The sequence below is a fragment of the Gadus macrocephalus genome, chromosome 18 (genome assembly GCF_031168955.1).
Source record: "Gadus macrocephalus chromosome 18, ASM3116895v1".
Lineage (NCBI taxonomy): Eukaryota > Metazoa > Chordata > Actinopteri > Gadiformes > Gadidae > Gadus > Gadus macrocephalus.
Genome location: NC_082399.1, coordinates 801,014 through 822,246, shown reverse-complemented (window position 1 = coordinate 822,246; position 21,233 = coordinate 801,014). Strand labels below are relative to the sequence as shown.

Genomic DNA, 21,233 nt, shown 5'->3' with positions numbered 1-21,233 from the left:
ATGGAAGGGGCGGTTACACAATGATCTACAACTCGGCACAACTTGACTCACCCAGACGAGGCTGCCTGTGATCCCAGGACCGGAGTGGTAAGGCATTCTACCGTGGTCTGGTTGAGGTATGGATTCTACGCTTCATTCTGCATGCCAAACATCAGTCACCATCGAAACTTACGTTTTGGTTTTTTAACTACGAGGATGGGTCGAGCAAACAGTGAATCCTCATTATTGCGTTGTCTTATGTTGCAGGTTGTTGTGTGTGGGCTTCAGGATGCTGGTCTTGTGTCTGATGCTGGTGACCCTGTATGCTGTGCAGGCACAGAGGAAGCAGCAGAGCCTGGACTGGGACTACAGGTCTGGAGGTGACTTCACCTCTTCAATTTGTCTTCACACTTAATCAGTCGACCTCGTATACCGCATGCATACGGTTAGTCGACCGGGCAGTCTCGTCTCTGGCCACTAGGAGGGGGTATTGGTAAGAAAATGGCGATACTATACAAGGGATACAATTAAATATATTGCATATCGATCATTTCATAATGTGATCTATTTCTTTAAATTCAATTTAATGATCAATTTTTTTGGTACAAAAATACATATCTATGCTCAAGATTCACAGATTATTCACAATCAATTTCCTTGAGGGAGTCATCCCAAAAGGATCAATAAAGCCTAATCTAATCTAATCTAATCACCTTAATATTTGTTGTGTAATTCAAAACCTAATTCTTCATGTTTGAAGGACGTCCATCTTTCTGATCTCATGACGGATGGGCTTACTCAAAATCACAATGTGATGCATGTTAATATACATGTTATATATTGTGATGTTGTATCACGAAATATATTGTTAGACATGCAAATATACAAGTTATATATTGTGATAAATATTCTTGTATCACAATATATATTTTTATACATGTAAATGTACATGTTATATATTGTGAAACGTGACTTCACGATATTTATTATGTACACTTGGTTACGCAAATGAGGCCATTGCTGCCAAGAAACATGAGTAAACAATTACAATTATACTACATAACACCGTGAATCGAGGTAATGTAGATTTCATTTTTCGGTCGACATTGTCTGTGGTCTCTTTAGCACAGAAGGTCAATGCCAGAGGATGCGCCAACCTCACCCTGGTCTTAGACAACTGGAAATACGCGATCATGACGCAGGTCAAAGACCTGCTCCTGCATGACCACAACACTGTGCTGCCGGACTATGGAAGGTGAATCAAACACCACCTCACTACACGTTTGAGGAGGCAAAGGCGTTAAACCGCAGATTCCTTATCGATATTCACTTGTATTTGTTTCATGGTGATGATATCTAATATCGTCTAGGATCGGGCCGCTGTCCGACGCACTGGGCGACCTCTACAAAGAGTTCAACGCGCTGAAGGAACGCCTCGGCGACCTCACGGTCAAGTTCGATGACGTGGAGGCCTTCGTGGACGACGTGAGGGCGGGCAGGAGCCCCGCTCCGCCCCGGCGGGAGCCCAGACCCCCCGCGGGCAAGCCGGTGGAGGAGAACGCCACGAACACCGAGGAGCGACGCAGACCGCCGGGGAGAAGAACGCGAGTCGTGGTCAGACGCATAAAGAAGCCGGCTGGTTCCTGAGCTCCTCTTATCCGGCGGAAGTGAAAATATAAAATAAACTATGAAACAATTATGTTATTTGACTTTATGTTTGTGTGATGAACTGTAGACCTGTGTTGTCTTGATGAGATGAACCGTGCAAGTGGGAGAGGTGCCGTTGTGTACATGTTTGTAATAGGCCTACATGGTGTTTGGCCGCCCTAGGATGTTCTTCTTTGTAATTTTACCGAGTTCCATTAAACAATACTTACTGACGCCTCAATTACTGTTCCCTTTCCCTTCAGGGGGTTCAACATTATACATTACGTTACATTGCCTTCTGTCCTGTGTTCACTTTACTTTCACATGTTGCAACGTCACAAACAGACTGTTAAGTGATTATTAGTGATTATTTGTGATTATAAGACAAAAGAAAACGGAGAATTTAACCCACAAGAGAATAGTTCGGTTTAGTTTCAAAACGGGTGTACTTTTCTGATTAAATGATATTGTTCATGTGTTCATGCAGGATACATGGCCACACAGTTATATTTCTGGATGATCGTCTGAGTAGACGATAACAGATCTTGTGTTCGTATAAAACGTTAGGTTTCATGTTCGCTGAGAGCAGTACATACAGGAGAATTGAAACCGAAACTGAACTTCGTTTGCATTAGAGAGAGTCGTAAAAATAATTGCACTCAAGATAATAATATTGCAATAAATATAACTATTTGGATGTTCAATAACTTCCAATCACTTTCTAATTTATTATTATTAGTTATATAATTATTATCCTTGAATTGTATTGTCTGAAATAGATGGCTAAACAAAGCAAAATATATACAACTTCAAATGCTTCAGTAGACATTTGTGGACGTTCCCTTACTGGGATTGCACCATATCAATTGAGACATTAAGAACAGTCAGAGCTGCACAGTTCTGACAGAATGAAGTCGTGTTTATGAGGACTAAACAGAGATGTGACCTGAACAGGTAGGTTTCGGGAAACTACTTCTTCTGTAATATAGACATTGGTGGTTAAACTGTATTTTGATATTACTTTTAAGTGAAAAACTCCTGTTGAATCGCTGTTGATGGTAGAGTTGTTTTAAATAAAAAGCAACACATTTGCATGCGCACGTAGGCCTATGCCTGATAATATGGTACAGAAATGATTGATCTAAAAGGAAAAAAACGGACAAATTATTTGCATTTTCTTCTTGAAGTTGTTAGTATGAGTAGGGTAAGCGTTTGGACAGCAGCGTTTCCAGTATTGATATGCTGACTGTATTACCACACTCTGTCACGTAAACCACAGGAGGTGGTAGCAGGGGTCTTGATCACCCTCAGAGAGAGTCACTTCACATGGAGCAGAACTCGAACCAAACGCAGCGTGAGACTCGGGGAACCAGGAAGGATGGCACGACCAAGGAGGGCGTGGCCGATAGCCCAAGGACAGGACCGCGGGTAAACAGTACAGATATGCTCTGGATCTGGACTTTGAGATCAGACGGGTTTCTTATTCAGTCAGCCATTATAATGATAGCATGTAATTATAAATAATAATAATAATTACAATAATGATTATTATTATAATAATTATAGTAGTAGTTATTATTATATAATTATTTTAATCATTCAAATAAGTATTCTGATCTTTCTTATAATTATTATAGCCTATCTATTTACCTTGGGAGTTTATATTGATATAAGTACTTTATATTGATGTAAGGATATAAGGGTATGTTGTGACTTATGTTGTATGTTAAACCAAAGCATTCTTTGTCCCTTCCAGGGTGAAAGGCCAAGGAGCTCCTCGAGTCGCAGAGCTGAAGACCCAAAGAGGAAAGCCAAGAGAAGCAGAGGAAAACGGAAGAAGTCTGGCCAGGCCTGCCAGGGAGGAGAGGAGGCAGAAGATGTGAAGCGTCTCGTGGATGATCAGGCTCAGACCGCATCGCCAGCGGAGACGGTGCCGGAGACCCCGGGGGAGCGCGCTCGGGCCCCGGGGGAGCCGGCTCAGACCCCGGGGGAGCCGGCTCAGACCCCGGGGGAGCGGGCTCGGGCCCCGGGGGAGCGGGCTCGGGCCCCGGGGGAGCGGGCTCGGGCCCCGGGGGAGCCGGCTCGGGCCCCGGGGGAGCCGGCTCAGGCCCCGGGGGAGCCGGCTCAGGCCCCGGCGGGGGCAGAAGAGCAGCTTGTGGACCATCAAGATCACACCAGTCATCTTCAGTCCGCGGTGAACAAGCATAAAATGCAGGTGCACGTCCAGACCCCAACCGGGAAGAGCACGACCAGGAGTTGGGAAACGCAGACTCTAGCAGTGGCTCAGTGCACCCGGTCGACGCAATGGGAGCCCCAGACGGAGGGCGAGGGAGCTGAGCCGACTCAGGGTAAGGCCCCCGACCTGGGGCAGTCTGGGGAGAACCGGACTGTTCCGGCGCCTCCGGAGCCAGACCCGCAGACGGGCGGACGGGAGGACGGGCAGAAACCCAGAGGAACGCCCAGGACAGGAGGCAGCACGGAGGAGTCGAACCCAAAGGACCAACAGACGTCTACGTCACAGGGGGGGGGGGGTGCGGACGGCCGGGCCGCGTCAGTGGAGGAGAAGGCAGACCTCAAAGGAGCTGGGCGGAAGAAGGAAGACGGCCCCTCCGGGAAGAGCTCAGCGCCAGAGTCCGGAGTGACAAAAGATGCCAAGGCCAAGCCCGGTTCGTACGCACAGGCGGTGAGCACGGGGTCTACGAAGGTGGAGAGCGGGCCGGACCCCCCAGGGGCCGGAGAGAGGGCCCGCAGGGCGTCCCACAGCGAGGCAGAGCGGTGAGCAGCGAACCAACCGATACCTAACCAAACCCGTCGCGTTGGACCGCAGCTGTCAGCGCAGGATGACCGAATATAGCCATGGCCTGACTAACCCTCATGTCTCTCTGTGTTACAGCGGCCGGGCTTCAGGGAGGTCTTCACCTTCTGAGACCCCCTTGTTCACCTTTCACATTCACGCGGTGTTGGATAAGAAATTTCAGTTCGACCGTGAACATGACAAAATATTTCTGTGTCAACAATGTGAATGGCATCTTCTTAACGTGAATAATTTATCGTGAGTATACCTGATGCTTGTATTTTGCTTTAAGGTTACTACTTCAACTCTACTTTAACACTCTTTAATGAAGTCTATTTCATGAAATAAATAATTATGGTAACATATAATTGAATGTCTCCTCTTCAGTGAGCTTCCTCAGAAAGGCTTCCTGCTCAAAGCAAGCTTTTCCCTGGAGGACAGATATGTTCCAAGGGAGCAGAAGTTGACCTACACGTATTCCATACAGCAACGCAACAAATGCATTGAAGAGACGGCCATGAGGGACATCTTTATTCCAAATGATAAAGCTTTGAAAGGTGGAAACCGTAGACTTGATTTTTTGATACACAAATGGGGGGCAGGATAGTCTCCGATTCTGGGTTTGAAGCCCAATGCCTTCAGTCTTCTACTGTACATGTATCTGAATTCACTGACTGAAAATATGTTGTTTTGATTAAGATCTGCACCTTTTTGAGGGCTATATATGCCGAATGGAGCACACGTCCATGATGAGACGTTTTATTCAAATTGTCTGGAAGAAACCAAAGGATGACGACATTGCAGAAAGCTGGAACTTCTCTGTGTCAGAGCTGCTGAAAAGAATATTTGAGAATTGGTCTTCATCTGACAAAGAATGCACAAAGAATCTGCATAGAAACCTGACCGATTTCCAATACACAGTCAGTGGTGAACCACCAAGAATACATTACCCAGATAACTCACACCCCCCCATGGTCAAAGTAGGTACAATCAACATTCCCAAAAATACTACCGTTACCTATACAAATGAATATTTATCACAGTTCTCATGGCAATTCCTTGCTACCTCAACAGGTGGCCAGGTTGATTTCAGAGCATTTGCTCCCCATCTTAGAAGGAGCTGTGGCGGGCCAGATGAGCGGCAGATCTCTAGCGTTGGCCTTGGATGTGTTTGTGCTCTCTGTTCGGTTCAGTGAAGGTCTCGGAGTGATGGGCTTGGCGAACCTCTGCCAAGTATTGTCGTCAGCAATAAACAGCAGCGACCTGAAGGAAGCGTTCAGTCGTTTCAAAAATCCACAGAGGTAAATTCAGAATTGTAGCTTTCTGCATTTGTTTTTCCTTTGCCTATTTTATAATTTCTCAAATGACACTTAAAAACGCACCCTTCCCCACACCCCTGGCAGAGTCGTGCTTGATCTGATCGAACAGTGCGTACGACTGAAGGTGTCCGAGGTCCTTCTGCTCATTCCTCTGCTCCACACGCTCCGGCCGCCGCCGTCAGACGCCCCAGGAATGGGTCCTACTGTCGGGGAGGAGATCTGGTCTGGATTGGCCACGGTCAGGTTCTGCCATTTCAGAGACAGTGTAGCAGAATGGAAAGAGAAGAGAAGGTAAGCTGGAGCAACTTGATTGTGTTCAATTGAAAGAATAAAAAACTACTAGTTGCTCTATTAGCATCTAAATTCACTTTGGAGACAGACTTTATGGATATCATGTGTGAGTGTGGGGGGAAACTTGGTCTGTGTGTGTTGAGATGTTGTCAATGCTTTGCGATAAATACACTGAACAGATCAAATTAAATTGTTTATTGTGACTCTCACAGGATGATGATGACTTTGATCCAGAAACACTTAACTGTGGTCCAAGAGATGCCTCTGGTGTTACGGAGTTGGCTGACGCTGATCCCACTGGAGGACTTCCCAGAGTTCTCTGAGCTGGCAGGAGTGCACCCTGGCCTCCTGATCCAGGCTCTGCTCTATAGGCTCCGACAGCCCGCCTCCGGGACCACCAGAGACCAGCCCGCCTCCGGGACCACCAGAGACCACCTGAATGAGCAGGTGAGTCTGACGTGCAGACGTGTTGACGGGGGGCCAATGATACAGACACACAAGAAACTATCAGACAATATAGGAGTGAGACAAATTAGTTTACATCTCAGGAGATATTGTGAAATCCACAATGGGGATGGGAACATATATTTATACACGTTATACGTAATATGCCTAAACAGTTCAAGACATGCATTTTTAATTTTCCTGTCTTCATGTATTTAAAATGTGATTGGATGTTAAATTGTAAAGACCCCATAAGAGTTGTCCTGGTGGGTCTCCAGGAGCCCTCTTCACATCACCGGTCCCCGGTCCTCCCCGTATCATTTGCACCCTGCCTTTACCGGCTTTTGTGTTTATGTCGTGTTATACATTTCTGACTTTTTGCCACTATGCAACAGGCTCAAAGAGTCCTGACCCATGTCATCACAAAAATGGAAACAGAAAGGTAATGTCTTCAGGAATTTAAAACACTTTTTTAAATTCATGCGCCTTATTTTTTCTTATCCTTATTAATTGTATGATTCCCATAGGGTGATGGATTCAGGAGACATCAAGCTGAGTAGCATCTTCCTGAGTAGCATTGACTTGGTCAAGAACGCATGCAAAGTTGCAAAACTGGTACCGTGCTACCGGACTGTACTGCTCTCCTGCCAGCTAGTGCTCAAGCTGACCTCCATCATCCATCAAGCGTCTGCACAACAGGTATGTCCACCTGTTATAGCTCTTCTATATCTGAGCTGTGGCCCCAATTGGTCAGCAAACCTCACGTGGATAATTTGATTGTTGAATTTTACGAAAACAATTACGTGATTTCGGCACTTCTTGCGCCTCCAATTTTTTGGAACCTGCCGAAATCTCTGCAGATGAGGTCAATGCGAACATTGTGTGTGACTTGTCAGAGAAGGCGGGTTCTCCATGAAGGTGATACAGGTCGTAACCAATGTAATACTCAGTGACAAAACTGAAACTGCATGGAGCATAAAACAAATTTGACTACAAAAATTTAATCTTCTTAATTTGAAGTATGCTGACCGCTTTATTCCCCTCTCGGCCATCTTGGTTCTGTCTTGGTTCCAAACGCTAGCAGGGTGATGAACGGAGTGCGGAATGTGGAACCTGAATTAGGCCAATAGGGGCCTCTTGTTGTATGCCGTGTTTCACTCTGTTGTCGCCCAGGCCCTGGAGGTTGAGGACGGCCCCGCCCCAACCGTTGAAGCTGAGGTTCTCCCCGTCACTCGGCCATACAGGACAGACCTGCTCCGCGTGCAGCAGCATGTTAGCGAGTGGCGTGATTGCCTGCTCCACAAACCTCTTCTCACAGAGTCCAAAGCACTCAGCTACCCCAAAGAGATAGAGGTACACACACAAAACAAAGCATCCATAACGGCAGCATTTCAGTGGATCCTTGCTTCTTTCATAGTTTATTTTACTGAGTACATCATTACGATATCCACCATCCCAATACCTACCATTTGATGATTCTGTGATTCTGGCGATTATTTTGTGTTAGATTTGGGATGCCCTGCTGAAGGTGGAATGCTCCGATGAGGAAGTGTTGGTCCAGTGGAGGTCCACCGTGGAGAAGGACCTGAGGACCAGGATTACCCAGGTATGCTGACGATGGAGATCCAGGCAGGGGAACATGTTCTTTAGTGCTAGCCTGAATGAGACACTAGTGAAAGTGCGTGTAGAACTGGCCGAGATATTTGGACGCTCTGGCTCACACACACACACACACACACACACACACACACACACACACACACACACACACACACACACACACACACACACACACACACACACACACACACACACACACACACACACACACACACACACACACAGCCAGAGCAGTCATCCGGTGGGCGGCTGCTCCTAGCTGTTGAGGTGTCCTTAGGGATGACCGTACCCTCTCTGTTCCTGATGTGCTGCCGTTCCCTTGCATGGTTCACACCACTGTCTGTGTATGGATCGATGTATCAGAGTGTATGAATAGGGTGAATGTGAGGCACTTACTGTATCAACATTATTTTTCTCACATTCTTCTTGTTTCGCTCCTACATTCACTACTGTTTTCTGTGTCCTTTGGTGTCCATGCAGTCCAAGGAAGAGGACAGGATCCTTGTGTGTTGTCTTGTCTTGGGGCGCAGCCACAGTACCTTACAAACCTGCTTCCAGGAGCTGTGTCAGACCGCCATTCGAAGCACCTGCCAGGTATATATATATGCTCTGGTGTTGCTTATGAAGTGTGCAACAGTGCAGACGTTATCCCAGCTGCCACAAGTCATCCAATCAGCTTCCAATCTTTCTCCAATCGAAGGAACAACAATAGGGTTTCGGAACGACAACAACCTGGGAAAATCCTGCATTAGCTCAATTACTTTAACAATGGTTGCTCAATGATGCACCAGAAGTATAAATTCATGGGGAATGGTGGAGTTGTTATAATACGACTTTGTCAACAGGTTCTAACTAGTCTGAAATCGTAAGTGATCCTCCCTCTGGCTCAGGATTGACCAACCTTTTTCGTCCTTCCATATCTGCAGAGAGAGAAAGAGGGGCAGCTGATAAAGACCCTTTATTCTAAAATGAAAGATATCCCCGGCAACATCCTTTCCTCGATTATAGTGGAGTCAGCTGCAAGGTTATACCACAACTCTTTGCTACAGCTGCTCGATCCGCAGTCTGCCATCAGCTGCATTCTGTCTCAAGGTTTGTTCAAATAGAAAAGTATTTGTGACTGCCAATTTTACCATTGTGCATTTGTAATGCATTTCTTTGCAGTGTTTATCGTTTATCGTACATTGTGTGGATCCAATGTGTGCATCAATTGGTCCACTGTAGAATGGAAGACACTACCCCTGGACGATGGGGCTGAGGAGATTGTCAGAGGCTGCTTGGACAGAATGGCGTCGCTGGTGGACTCCCTGATTGTAGGGCATGTAACACTGGGAGATCTGACGACCACCCTGGGGCACAAAGACCAGTTTAAGAAGCTCTACAACTACTGTATGTTGCTTTATTCTAATACCATGCTGCTCAATTTCCCTGCAAGTGTAAAGGGACCCATCTCAAACCACTCCTTCCCAATGATGTCCTCTGCAGATAGAAAGAGTGGGACCTCAGAGTCCTTTCCAGCTGATGCAGAGAGCATTCTGGCTCAGAGAGAGAAGGAGTTCACCTTTTTCCGTCACCAACAACAGCATGTGAACACGTTGATAAAGATGTTTGCCAAAGTCACAGAAAGCATCACAGGTAATTAATGACTGAGTTTGTTATCTTACATTTCCATTAAATGTACTTGCAAACCCTACTATCATATGGTGGGTTTGTGATCGTATATTGAGTCCCCAGTAACTTAGTTTTGTTTTCATCTAGTGTTTGAGTTGTTCACACTCAAAGAGCAACATCAACAAGACATCCAGTCAGTATGCCTGAACGAGTTGATGCTGGTGAATAGTTTGAGAGACCAGGTGGAGTCTGACTGGTATCCACAGCTCCTCTGGTATTCACTCAGCCCCGAGATCCTAGAGATGGCCTCAGAAATGCATCAACTTCACAACAGCAACCTGATTCTCGCATACTGGGACAGGGCTGCGAGACTGGACACAAACCGATCAGGCAGCTCAGTGTCTGTTCCGGTCACCCTATCGCAGGCCTGCGACCTGATCTGGAGACCACTGCTAGACGATTATTTCCAGCACGGCGTTGAAATTGCCACCGCCACCGTCACGTTTGAACGTCTCGACCGGGTTCTGGTGGACGCAGGGGACAATGGAGACGGGAAGCTGATGAAGCAGGAGCTGAGTTTGATGGCTGATGTAATGTCCCAGCTGGAAGAACTCCACGAGTACCTCCCTCCCCCTGAGGACCACTGGGTGGAGGCGAGACTCGCTCAGATCCAGGACTATCGGCAGGTCCTCGGGGTGGCTGCCGCAGCAAGTTCAGTGCTGCAGATCGCAGATCAAATGGAGCTCAATGGAGACTTCTGCGAGATCCAGAATCTCACCCAACTGGTAAACCCCCTTAAATCTCTGTTTAGAATTAATTTAGCAATGATTCAGGGCTTTGTTTTGTTTGTGATTTCATATGTCTTGTTATCTGCACAACAGCAAGAAGACTCGTTCAAACAGAGGACCCTGGATTCACTTTCGACCAAACTGATCAGTGCCAAGCAACAACTCTCCAGCGTCACCAAGCAGCAGACCTTGTGTCTGGATGAGTTCTTGAGGAGCCGCACTCTGGTCACCTGGGTCAAGGAGAACCTAAAGAGTGAGTACAAGGTCCGGCCGTTTTCAACGGTATTCCAATTCAACTACCCCAGTCTCTGTGTTACATGTGCATGTCTCACGCTCCCACCACAGACATGAGCGAAGTCAAGGTGTTTGTCGAGCTGGCGTCCATATCTGCTGGAGAGAACGACACAGAGATCGACCAGGTGGCCTGCTTCCATGATGCAGTGATGGGCTACGGGCCACTGCTCTACAAGCTCATACCCACCACGGGTTTTAAGGAATTCATGAACTTGGCCAAACCGGTGTGGGACGCCCAGCAACGAGACGGGAAACTACCGAATAAATTGGTACAAATGTTCTTCTTTTTTTTGAGAAGGCAATGTTGAAACGACCCGAGTGTCTGGAGCCGAGTGACATTAATGCCAATGGTTCGCCTTGCAGAGGGACTCCACACGACTGTTGAGCTGGCTGAAGGGACTGAAGGAGACCCATGGGTCTGTGGAGCAGTCCTCGCTCGCCCTGGCGTCCTCCATTAATGAAACAGGAGTTTATCAGATTGGATGGTCCAACGAGAACACAGAAAAGGTGAGTTGTCATGGTGATGATAGTACTTAAGAGTACTCTATTCTGAAGGTCTGAGGGGGTTTGATTCCAAGCCGATTGGTCCTGGTGTTGATCCCTAAGGTCCACAGCCTACCTATAAAGTAGGTACGCCTAATGACTCATATCTGAATTCTCCGTACGTTCATCTGCAATTTAAACAAGTAAATAATGAATGCCAAAAGTGAGGGTGACAATTCAGCGAACTTTGCATCAATGATGATGATGCAAAGCTCTCTATTTCCATAGCTGTTTTAAATGCATTGTGCTTGTCATACTTCTCAGAGATGTCTACAGAACCTCATGTCTGTAAGAGTGGACAAGGGCCATGCACAGAAGAGATACAGCCTTGAAGAGCTGCTGGAGTTGCAAAACAAACTCATGCTCATGTCCTCCAAAGGAGAACACGGAAAAAACCAAGTCAGAAGGTTCACACAGGTCAGAGGACTTATAGTGTTTGACAGAATTGTGTTCTAGAATTGTGTTTGGTATGCATTATTTTAACCATACCATTTCCCCCCTCCCTTTTCTTTTGAAGGTCTTTGAAGGTGTTCAAAGAGTGGCCTCGATTCTGCTCGAAATGCAAATGTCAGGCAACATGCTCTACAGGGAATGGAATGCTTCGGTCAACTGCGTACACGCGTGCCAGCCATCTATCCAAGTGAGATTCCTGTCATTTGACGACCGACTAAATGAGTTCCACGGGGAGGTGACGGAGAACCTACAACAGCTTGGTCGCTCCATGGAGATCTGCCATAAGGAATGGTGTTTGTTCATCACCGAGAAACGCTCAGACTTCCATATGCTGAACCACTACACTTCAGAGCAGCTGGTGTACCTATGCCACTGGATACACAGTGTGTGTTACCAGAAGACCCCGGTTCCTCAACAGCTATGGCATCTGCTCACCCCCATAAAGCCCCTGTGCACCCTGGCTGATATCAGAAACGCCTTTGAAACTGCAACAGGGACAACTCTGAGGCAAACAGTTGAGCAAGGCGCCAAGCGTTCGGGTGAGGATTTCATGCAGTTTTCCTCAGAGGATGAGGATGAGGATGACCCGATAGTGGAAGATGCTGAGGCCATGGATTTCTCACCCTTGAGCAAAGGGGAGGATGGTAAAAACGATAGCATGGAGGATCTGTGGAGAGAGTTCAAGGAAAACATGCCACAGCATCTCCACCAGCACTTGGACATCTCCACACTTGCACACTTCCTCTCCTGCCTATCTGATATGAGCCAGCAGCACATCTCCAGGACCATCCCGAGTTCCCTCGAGGAGGGGAAACCCAACCTGGTGCTCTGTCCCGCCGCGGAGGTGTTCCCGACGACGCTGTCCCTCTACGCCCACAGCCCCGAGCAGCCGCTGCCCTCCTCCGACGAGGTGCTGGTGTGCAGGGAGGCCACCACGGAGGAGCAGGTGGAGATCTTTCTTCGTCGTGCTCTGGGTCTGGGCTCCAAAATGAGCCAGAAGAGGATTTATTCTCTGGTCAACCCCGGATTGTTAGGCTACGAAGTGAGCGTGGCCCTTGGAGAGGTGTTTGACAGACTGGAAAGCAGTGCCGGTGTCCGCTATCGGCTGGTGATAGTCAGTCCCCTGGTGCACCAGCACAGATATGTGCCCTCCTTCTTCAGTAATCACAAAGTTCAGGCAGGAGTGACTGTAACGGCCGATACTATCACGAAATACATCCACCACCACTTCACCGTCACCAATAAACACAGTCCCGTGTCAATGACCTCTCCGGAGAAACTGTCCGTTTGGGTAGTGTCCTCTCAACGCCCTGCAGTTGGTAAGAATATTCATGTTTCAGCGATCATTAGTAGTCGTCACTCCAGAGGACACAGAACGTAAAATGTATAATAAATGCATTTATTTTCTTTTAATTTCCAGGAAAATCCCTTTATGTCGACCGTTTGTTCCAGAGCTTTCAACAGAAATCTGCCCCGGCACAGAAAATCACAATCAGATTGATTGAACCACTAATTGATATCGACTCAATGGTTCAGACACTATTAGACCGACTAGAATCTACAAGAGAGCAGGATCCAGTTCTGCTTCACATTGACACAGCAGCAGTGAGTCCATAACAGACATTTTCTAAATATTCAATTAATTGAACCTTTTTTGACAACTTATAGTCAACGATTTGATATTTATTTCCATTGTACATTATTAGGTGAACTCTGGTCTGGAAGAGTTCCTGTTCCAGTTGCTGGTTTTATGCTGCTTGTGCGACAGCCAAGGAACCGTGTGGAGAAGGAATTTATCTCACCTTTTCATGATTGAGGTTCTGAAACCATGCAAACCTTCAAAGGAGAATTCAAAGGAGGTAAATTGATCAACACTTATTTTACGCCAAAGGGCAATAAGGTGGAAAATATTTATATAATTATATCTGACTGGGAGTGATGTGTTAATATGTTTCTTTATTTTCCACAGGTGAAACTTGGACTTCTTGACATTCTTCCAACCATCCGGTGCAGAACTCCTAAGGAGGTGCACAACTTGTTGGTTGACCAGGACAGGTTAACAATGAATGACTTTGACCCACTCATGGACAAACAAGAGTTTGTCAGTGAAGGGATTCAGAGACCCTATCAGTTTTTAATGCTCTTCAACAGCAAACAAAACCTGGATCCATTCAAGTACCAGGAAGTTAAGGGGAATCCTCAGGACTGCCTGAAATATTTCCTTGACTATTGTGGAATGCCTGACCCATCTTGGGCAGAGTTGAAAAATTTCTCATGGTTCCTTAATGTGCAGCTAAAAGATTGTGAGAACTCAATTTTCTGTGATCGAGATTTTCTCGCTGACCAACTGCTTGGCTTCAAGGATTTCATTGTGAAGTTCATGATTCTCATGGCACGGGATTTCGCTTCCCCGTCGATGGATTCAAACGATCATCAAAACATCAATCCTGAGGATGACATGTTGACCATACGCAAGCATTGGGAGCGTGAAGCCCATCCATACATTTTCTTTAATGCCGACCATTTCTCAATGTCTTTCCTTGGCTTTCACGTGAAGAAAAGTCTGAGCCGAAACACATTTGATGCAGTCGACATCCACACTCAGAAGGTGCTAATTGAAGATGTGATGACAAAGAAACTTTTTGAAGGTTTAGAACGCCAACATATCTGCCTCACTGAAGACTTTGACCTGCTGGACCGGCAGGACAAAATCAAGCGGATATCACGCGTTGTTGGTGCCACCAAATTCAACAGGAACAAAGATTTTGATCCAGACCCGACATATGAACTTACCTCAGACAATGTGAGGAAAATGCTGGCTATTCACATGAGATTTCGTAGCGGGATTCCCGTCATCATCATGGGAGAGACTGGCTGTGGAAAGACCAGACTGGTCCGCTTCCTTTGCGATCTGCAGAAGGAGGGAAGAGAGCTCGAAAACATGAAACTCGTCAAAGTTCATGGTGGAACTACAGCTGAGATGATCTACCGAAGAGTGAGGGAAGCAGAGATTCTCGCTGAGCAGAATTTCAAAACAAACAAACTAGACACCATTTTATTCTTTGATGAGGCAAACACCACAGAGGCCATTTTTGCCATCAAGGAAATCCTGTGTGATAAGACCGTTCAAGGAAAACCCCTGAACTCAGACAGTGGCCTGAAAATAATTGCTGCTTGCAATCCATACCGAAAACATACACCTGAAATGGTGAAGCGTTTGGAACGTGCAGGTTTAGGCTACAGAGTGAAGGCAGATGAAACAGAAGACCGTCTTGGAAAAGTCCCCCTGAGGCAGCTTGTGTACCGAGTCCATCCTCTGCCTCCAAGTATGGCTTCACTAGTGTGGGATTTTGGTCAGTTGAGTGATGCCACTGAACTTTCCTACATCAAGCAGATTGTCCAAAGAAAAGTGGGCAGCCATGATTTGCCAGTGATTTGTGGGAACATCATTTCAGATGTGCTGGCAGCCTCACAACAATACATGCGGAAGAAAAAAAACGAGTGCAGCTTTGTGAGTCTGCGAGATGTGGAAAGGTCAATGAAAGTCTTGGTCTGGTTCTACGAGCATGGCGATGACTTCGAAAATCTAAAGGATCTCCCAAGGCTTGACAGGGCATTGACCTGCTTGGTTCTTGCAGTTGGGGTTTGCTACTACCCATCTCTTGTGCACACTAAACCTTACCTCTCCCACATTTGCATATACTTTCCAGGTTATCTCCACTCTGCAGACGCAATAGAGAAACTGATTTCAGAATGTCAAGACTTCTTACTTCAAAACATACAGACAAGAGAAACAATCGCAAAGAACGCAGCCCTGAAAGAAAACGTGTTTCTCATGGTGATCTGCATTCAACTCAAGATCCCACTGTTTCTAGTTGGCAAACCAGGAAGCTCCAAGTCCCTGGCTAAGACAGTTGTTTCTGATGCCATGCAGGGACAGAACTCACACGTTGAACTGTTCAGGAAGCTCAAACAGGTCCACATGGTCTCCTTCCAATGTAGTCCTTACTCAAGTCCTGAGGGTATCATCGGGACCTTCAAGAACTGTGCACGTTTCCAGAAGGATAAAAACATGGATGAGTATGTGTCCGTTGTGGTGCTGGATGAGATTGGCTTAGCAGAAGACTCTCCTCAGATGCCCTTGAAGACTCTTCATCCTCTCCTTGAGGATGGTTGCATTGACAATGACAGGCCTGATCCACACATGAAAGTTGGATTTGTTGGCATCTCAAATTGGGCTCTTGACCCAGCCAAGATGAACAGAGGAATATTTGTGTCCAGATGGGATCCTAGTGAGAAAGAACTTGTGGAAACCGCCAAGGGGATTTGCTCATCCTCATCCCTGGTATATCTGAAAATCAAGCACCTCTTCCCACCTCTAGCGAAGGCCTTTCGGAAGATCTGTAAGGAGACTGCAAACAATCAGTTCTTTGGGCTGAGGGACTACTACAGCCTTGTGAAAATGCTTTTTTCAATGGTCAATCGCTCGCAACAAGAGCCAGACGACCTGCAGTTAGTTGAGGCAATCTTGCACAACTTCAGCGGCCAACCAGACAGTTTTGACCCTCTCATCTTTTTCAATGAGGTCTTTAAAAACCTTTCTGAAGTTCCCAGGCCCAGTGCCCTGCAAATGATCAAAAGTAATTTGGCTTGTAACAGCGGTCTTGAGAACCGGTATCTCCTTTTGCTCACCACTAACAATGCAGCGCTCTATATGCTTCAACAGCATATCTTTGCAAATGGAGACCAGGCTCCCCCTGAGATTGTGTTCGGCTCAGGATTTCCCAAGGACCAAGAATACTCCCAAGTTTGCCGCAATGTGAACCGAGTGAAGACATGCATGGAAACCGGGCGCACAGTCATTCTTCTGAACATGCAGAATCTTTATGAAAGCTTGTACGATGCCTTGAACCAATACTATGTTTACCTCAGTCAGCAGCAGTATGTCGATCTTGGCCTCGGCTCACACAGAGTCAAATGCCGTGTCCACACGAGCTTCAGGCTCATTGTAGTAGAAGACCAGAAGAAGGTCTATGAACAGTTCCCTGTGCCCCTCATCAATCGACTAGAAAAGCACAGAGTGGGCAGAAGTACGGATCTGACAGCTTGGCAACGCAGGGTCCTGGAGAAACTTAGGGAATGGGTGAAGGACTTTTTGGGCAATTGCTCAGAAGATTTCACTCTGTCTGACGTATTTGTGGGCTTTCACGATGACGCCTGTGCCAGTGCTTTGTTGCAAGCCTTGGAAAACAGACCACAAACACTGTTGGACAATTCTGTGGGACAACAAAGAGAAGAGCTACCTGAAGCAAACACAAACAAGGATGCAGTTACTGCAGATGATGATGCCATGGATACAGGGCTTGACAAAGAACAGCATATCAGTGAATCCATGAAGAAGACAGACAAAGTCTCGATGGAGAAACTGGATGAAAACTCAGGAGAAATGACTGTTCCACAAAAGCTTGGCGAAGGAACAAAGGCTGGAATCAGTTCACAGGCTGCCGTTGACAGTGAAGAAGAGGTGTTGGAATTGGCCAAATGTCTTCTGCTGAACTGCGCCACCCCAGACTCTGTGCTGAGACTTAAACATTCAGCCTTGTCAGATATTGAGAAGAAAAGACTTCGGAAAAGTTATTTCCAGCAACAGCATCATCATTCCCTCCAGGGTTTCCTGGAAAACCATTTGAAAAAGCCACAAGAGTCCAACAGGTTCCTCGAGGTAACTACCCAAGAGATGCAGTTTTATTTTTCCCATTTTTAATGTTCTTTCAAAAAACGTCTTTGCCTCGTTTCTGTCTTTTTGTGCCAGGTCACGACATTCTCCAGCTTGCTAACCACATCAGATGTAAAGACAGTGGCCAATGTCCTTGGCCTGCCGCGGGACAGACTCCTGCTGCTCTCCCTTCACCAGTTTGACACAGAGGCCTCATTCTCCAGCAAGATACGGTACATCCCTCCCGCGTTTCTTATTGATACTCTTCTTATCCTGGCTATCTTTGTTGTATACGGGGAATGGGTTAACCTAGTGATTGCTGGTGCTTTGCAATTGGTTCTATGAACATCCTTACTGTACTGACAGCGATATATTGTTTCTCTTTCTTCTGACAAATTTACTCTTGGTCGCTTTGGATAAAAGTGCTGCTACATGCCATAAATGTAAATGTCAAATTGTCACTGCTTTTTCTTTTGTAAAGAATATCAGGCTACTTACACTGCTTAATATGTTTCAGGAGCTTCCTGCAAGATCCTGAGCCCTCTGCTCTGGTTCTGATCGTTCAGATGGATCTTGAGGAGCAATGCAGCGATGAGCTCATAGCTTCTGCAAAGTAGGACTCAAACCAGGCTCTGGACCACAATCAGATCACCGACATGCCTTCATTTTCATGTGCACACATAGAAATGTGGCTGCATTCTGGTAACCCTGTCCCTCTGTCCAGGTACTGCACTATGAACTACCTGATGTCCCTGGACCACCATGCCTGTTGGGTGGTTTTCATCGCCAAGCTCTCACGGATGCCCAGTGGATCTCACTACATCGGCTTCCAGGGAGGTGAGTGTCGGTGGAGGCATGACCCGACGGTCCAGTCTAAAAGAGACAAATTTAACAAAGAATCACTCCTATTTAATGTGGGGCGGCAGTACACTGGGACCAGTCTTAGTCTTATTTAATGTCATTGATATGTCGTGATAGTAGTGCCTTATCCTTACCCTGCAATGTCTTTTTGCTTCAAAGGAATCTGGCACTCGGTGCATATTGACGACCTCAGGGACATGGAGGACATGAGCTTGAACCTGTCGGAGTTCAGTGCCACTCCCATTAGCAAGCTACTCCACCCTCAAGCTTCTGGTACGAACACGGCGGCTTCAGCACCACTCCCATTAGCCAGTTTACTTCACCCTCAACCTTCTGGCGTTAAATGCACAATGCTCAATTATTACCTTACTTATTATTGGTACCTTTATTTGAGTGTATACAAACATTCTAGAATTTGCATATATATTCATGTAATCTAAATGACGTATTCAAGGAAACAGCTGTATATTTTTACCTAAATATTTGAAACATTTTCATCTCCTAGAAGAAAAAATGGAAATGGAGCAGCCAACAAAAAACACAGAAGAGGACAACGAAAGATGTCCAAAGGTAGTTGTAGCTTCTCAGCATTCCCCTCGCCATACTTGATACGTACATTTCGTTAGCCTTGTAGCATAATTGCCTAAGTCATAGGATTTATCTTGTATTTAAGGTAAAAAAATGCCCAACTCAAATACTGGACTGAGCCAGATAGTGATTATGGATAGTAAAAAAGCACTCTGGTTGGCTTACGATAAAGCAAAGCTTGGAAATTATGCTATGAGGCTAACGATATTTCAGCACAGCAAACCCCACACAGCATGACCTACTGTCCCACCCTGCCCTCGCTGACCGCAGCGAGGGTTAACAGCGTGTATTTAACGTCCTGTAACCTTGTGGACGAGCAGGAGCCGGCAGCTCAGCTCCACAGCCTGGCCCTGGTGAGGTCTTGTGTTCAGAAGGCGCTGGGTCTGTTGAGGGATCCCGGCGGGATGGCGTCCCGGAGCGGCGAACGCATCCACACACTCCTCGCCCTCCTGGGGAACGGCCAAGACGACGCACACGGTAATCCCATGTTCCTTCCATCATCAGAGTTTCCCTTGGGCACCAAGCATAGTGATGTATTTTTGGTTTTACAAAAAAAACAGCACAATATCATGACAAATATCATACTTGTGTTTGTAGCTCGGTTCCGTGAGGTGTTGCTAGGCAGATTGGCGCGGGCCTTGGCTCTGAAGGAGGAGACAGAGGTCTCTCCGGCAGAGTGGCTGAATGCCGAAGCCAAGAAACGGCAGGCTCTGCAGGAGGGGGGCACTCTGCGGTAAAAACACCCATCTTCACGGTCTTCACGGTCATGCCTCCCGATGTTGCCTTTCAAGCAAACACTCTTTTGTCATGTTTTTACAGGCAGCCCAAAATCATAGTTTTCTGCGTTGTATTTTCCGAGATCGGATGCTAACGTTATTTCCTTACCTGCCAGCCATACCCTGTGGCGCTGTCTGCAGTCCCACGTCAGCCCGGTCTTGGCCACCGTGGTGGAGCTGTTGGACCGGGGGGCCAACCTGGACCTGCTCCATGGGGGTCAGCTGAGCCCGGGCTTGACAGGACTGTGGTTGGACATTTTCTCTGACACGCAGATCCTCGACCTAACGCCTCCTCAGACATCCAGGTAACCGGAGGGGGGGTACTTCCTCATCGCGGCTGTCGGTTGAGGGGTCGGTTGAGTTGCAGTCAACCAAAGGGTTTCTGTTTGTTTTTCGTCACCTGCAGTAAGTTAGAGCGGGAGGTGTTGGTGCAGGGCTCCATCAGGTTGGACGGCGTTGAGCAGCCCTGCGCGGCGCCCTTCAGCTGGCTCATCAAGTCGTACCTCCAGAGCTTGTGGGACGAGTCTGAATTCATTCCAGGTTTGAAGAGATTGTTAATGAATGATTCAGAGATCATTATTTGTTGGTTGTTATTATTAGTCTGCTACTCTAGAATAAAAACCTACATTACAGCAAAGAAGTAGAAGATGGTGAACTTTAAATATTTGATAAATACAACGCCCCCCTCTGTGTGGCGATGTCTCAGTGACCACCGACGACAGCATGTCGAGGATTCAGCAGTTTGTCAGCGCCTTCGACAACAGCCGGCTGGGCGGGTACCTCCAGAAGCTGACCGTGCAGGAGCGAGAGGAGTTCAGCCAGCGCTTCCTCCAGGACTTCCTGCTGCTCTCCTTGAAGATCACCACCAATGCGGAGCTGAGGGTACTTTGAATTCTATATGATGAAATACACAAGCATGTTATTCTTCTTACGGTTTTCACCAACCTCCGCATCTTGACTAACCCCGGTCTCTCCAATGCCGCTGTAGATGTTCAGCAAGGCGCTGTCAGGCTGCGTCTCTGAGCTCCAGAGCTGCTCTACTGGGGCTTTGTCTCACCTCTCCCCAGCCTGGGCCATGGCTGGGGCCAAACACTACGCCAGCAGACTGCACACTCTGTCCCACACTCTGCTGGTCGAGGATCAGCTCGCCATGGAGGTCCACCTGCTGGCCGCCAAGAGGGAACCTGCCGAAATGGTGGGAAAAGTCGCCACTTTATAAAAAGCAAACCAACCGTAATCGCAATTATTTCAAAAAGATTTATAATGAATAAGTTAATAATTAATTATAAATTATATATATTATTTTAAATTAATTATTATTTAATATACTTAGGAAATATGCACCTTATTTGAACCTTACAAATTTTATTTGACCGAAATATTATTTGACCGAAATATTAATTCATCTTGTAGCATGGATTACTTCGAGAGCTTTTCCACCTTAATGAGAAAGCCTTTGATTCAGCAATTCATCTATCAATATTCATACATTCAATTTTTTCGGTGTTA

General features: G+C 46.7%; 1 protein-coding gene across 1 annotated transcript in view; it reads left to right on the top strand.

Annotated features, from left to right (window-relative positions):
• Positions 1–2,449: 2,449 nt before the first annotated feature.
• The window catches only part of LOC132447050 (E3 ubiquitin-protein ligase rnf213-beta-like), a 37,125-nt gene continuing 18,341 nt past the window's right edge, over positions 2,450–21,233 (top strand). Inside the window, exons 1-37 of the mRNA XM_060037694.1 lie at positions 2,450–2,580; positions 2,906–3,054; positions 3,383–4,401; positions 4,520–4,678; positions 4,808–4,977; positions 5,120–5,400; positions 5,495–5,721; positions 5,824–6,030; positions 6,243–6,477; positions 6,870–6,916; positions 7,002–7,173; positions 7,648–7,827; positions 7,982–8,080; positions 8,575–8,688; positions 9,021–9,186; positions 9,319–9,483; positions 9,580–9,729; positions 9,853–10,490; positions 10,587–10,746; positions 10,839–11,056; positions 11,151–11,294; positions 11,595–11,747; positions 11,848–13,102; positions 13,204–13,388; positions 13,490–13,642; positions 13,753–17,505; positions 17,596–17,732; positions 18,017–18,112; positions 18,224–18,336; positions 18,520–18,633; positions 18,866–18,930; positions 19,269–19,425; positions 19,546–19,681; positions 19,841–20,029; positions 20,131–20,264; positions 20,431–20,606; positions 20,713–20,919. Coding sequence (XP_059893677.1) covers positions 2,953–3,054; positions 3,383–4,401; positions 4,520–4,678; positions 4,808–4,977; positions 5,120–5,400; positions 5,495–5,721; positions 5,824–6,030; positions 6,243–6,477; positions 6,870–6,916; positions 7,002–7,173; positions 7,648–7,827; positions 7,982–8,080; positions 8,575–8,688; positions 9,021–9,186; positions 9,319–9,483; positions 9,580–9,729; positions 9,853–10,490; positions 10,587–10,746; positions 10,839–11,056; positions 11,151–11,294; positions 11,595–11,747; positions 11,848–13,102; positions 13,204–13,388; positions 13,490–13,642; positions 13,753–17,505; positions 17,596–17,732; positions 18,017–18,112; positions 18,224–18,336; positions 18,520–18,633; positions 18,866–18,930; positions 19,269–19,425; positions 19,546–19,681; positions 19,841–20,029; positions 20,131–20,264; positions 20,431–20,606; positions 20,713–20,919 — 11,676 coding nt within the window. The 5' untranslated portion in view covers positions 2,450–2,580; positions 2,906–2,952. The remainder of the gene's footprint in view (positions 2,581–2,905; positions 3,055–3,382; positions 4,402–4,519; positions 4,679–4,807; positions 4,978–5,119; positions 5,401–5,494; positions 5,722–5,823; positions 6,031–6,242; positions 6,478–6,869; positions 6,917–7,001; positions 7,174–7,647; positions 7,828–7,981; positions 8,081–8,574; positions 8,689–9,020; positions 9,187–9,318; positions 9,484–9,579; positions 9,730–9,852; positions 10,491–10,586; positions 10,747–10,838; positions 11,057–11,150; positions 11,295–11,594; positions 11,748–11,847; positions 13,103–13,203; positions 13,389–13,489; positions 13,643–13,752; positions 17,506–17,595; positions 17,733–18,016; positions 18,113–18,223; positions 18,337–18,519; positions 18,634–18,865; positions 18,931–19,268; positions 19,426–19,545; positions 19,682–19,840; positions 20,030–20,130; positions 20,265–20,430; positions 20,607–20,712; positions 20,920–21,233) is intronic.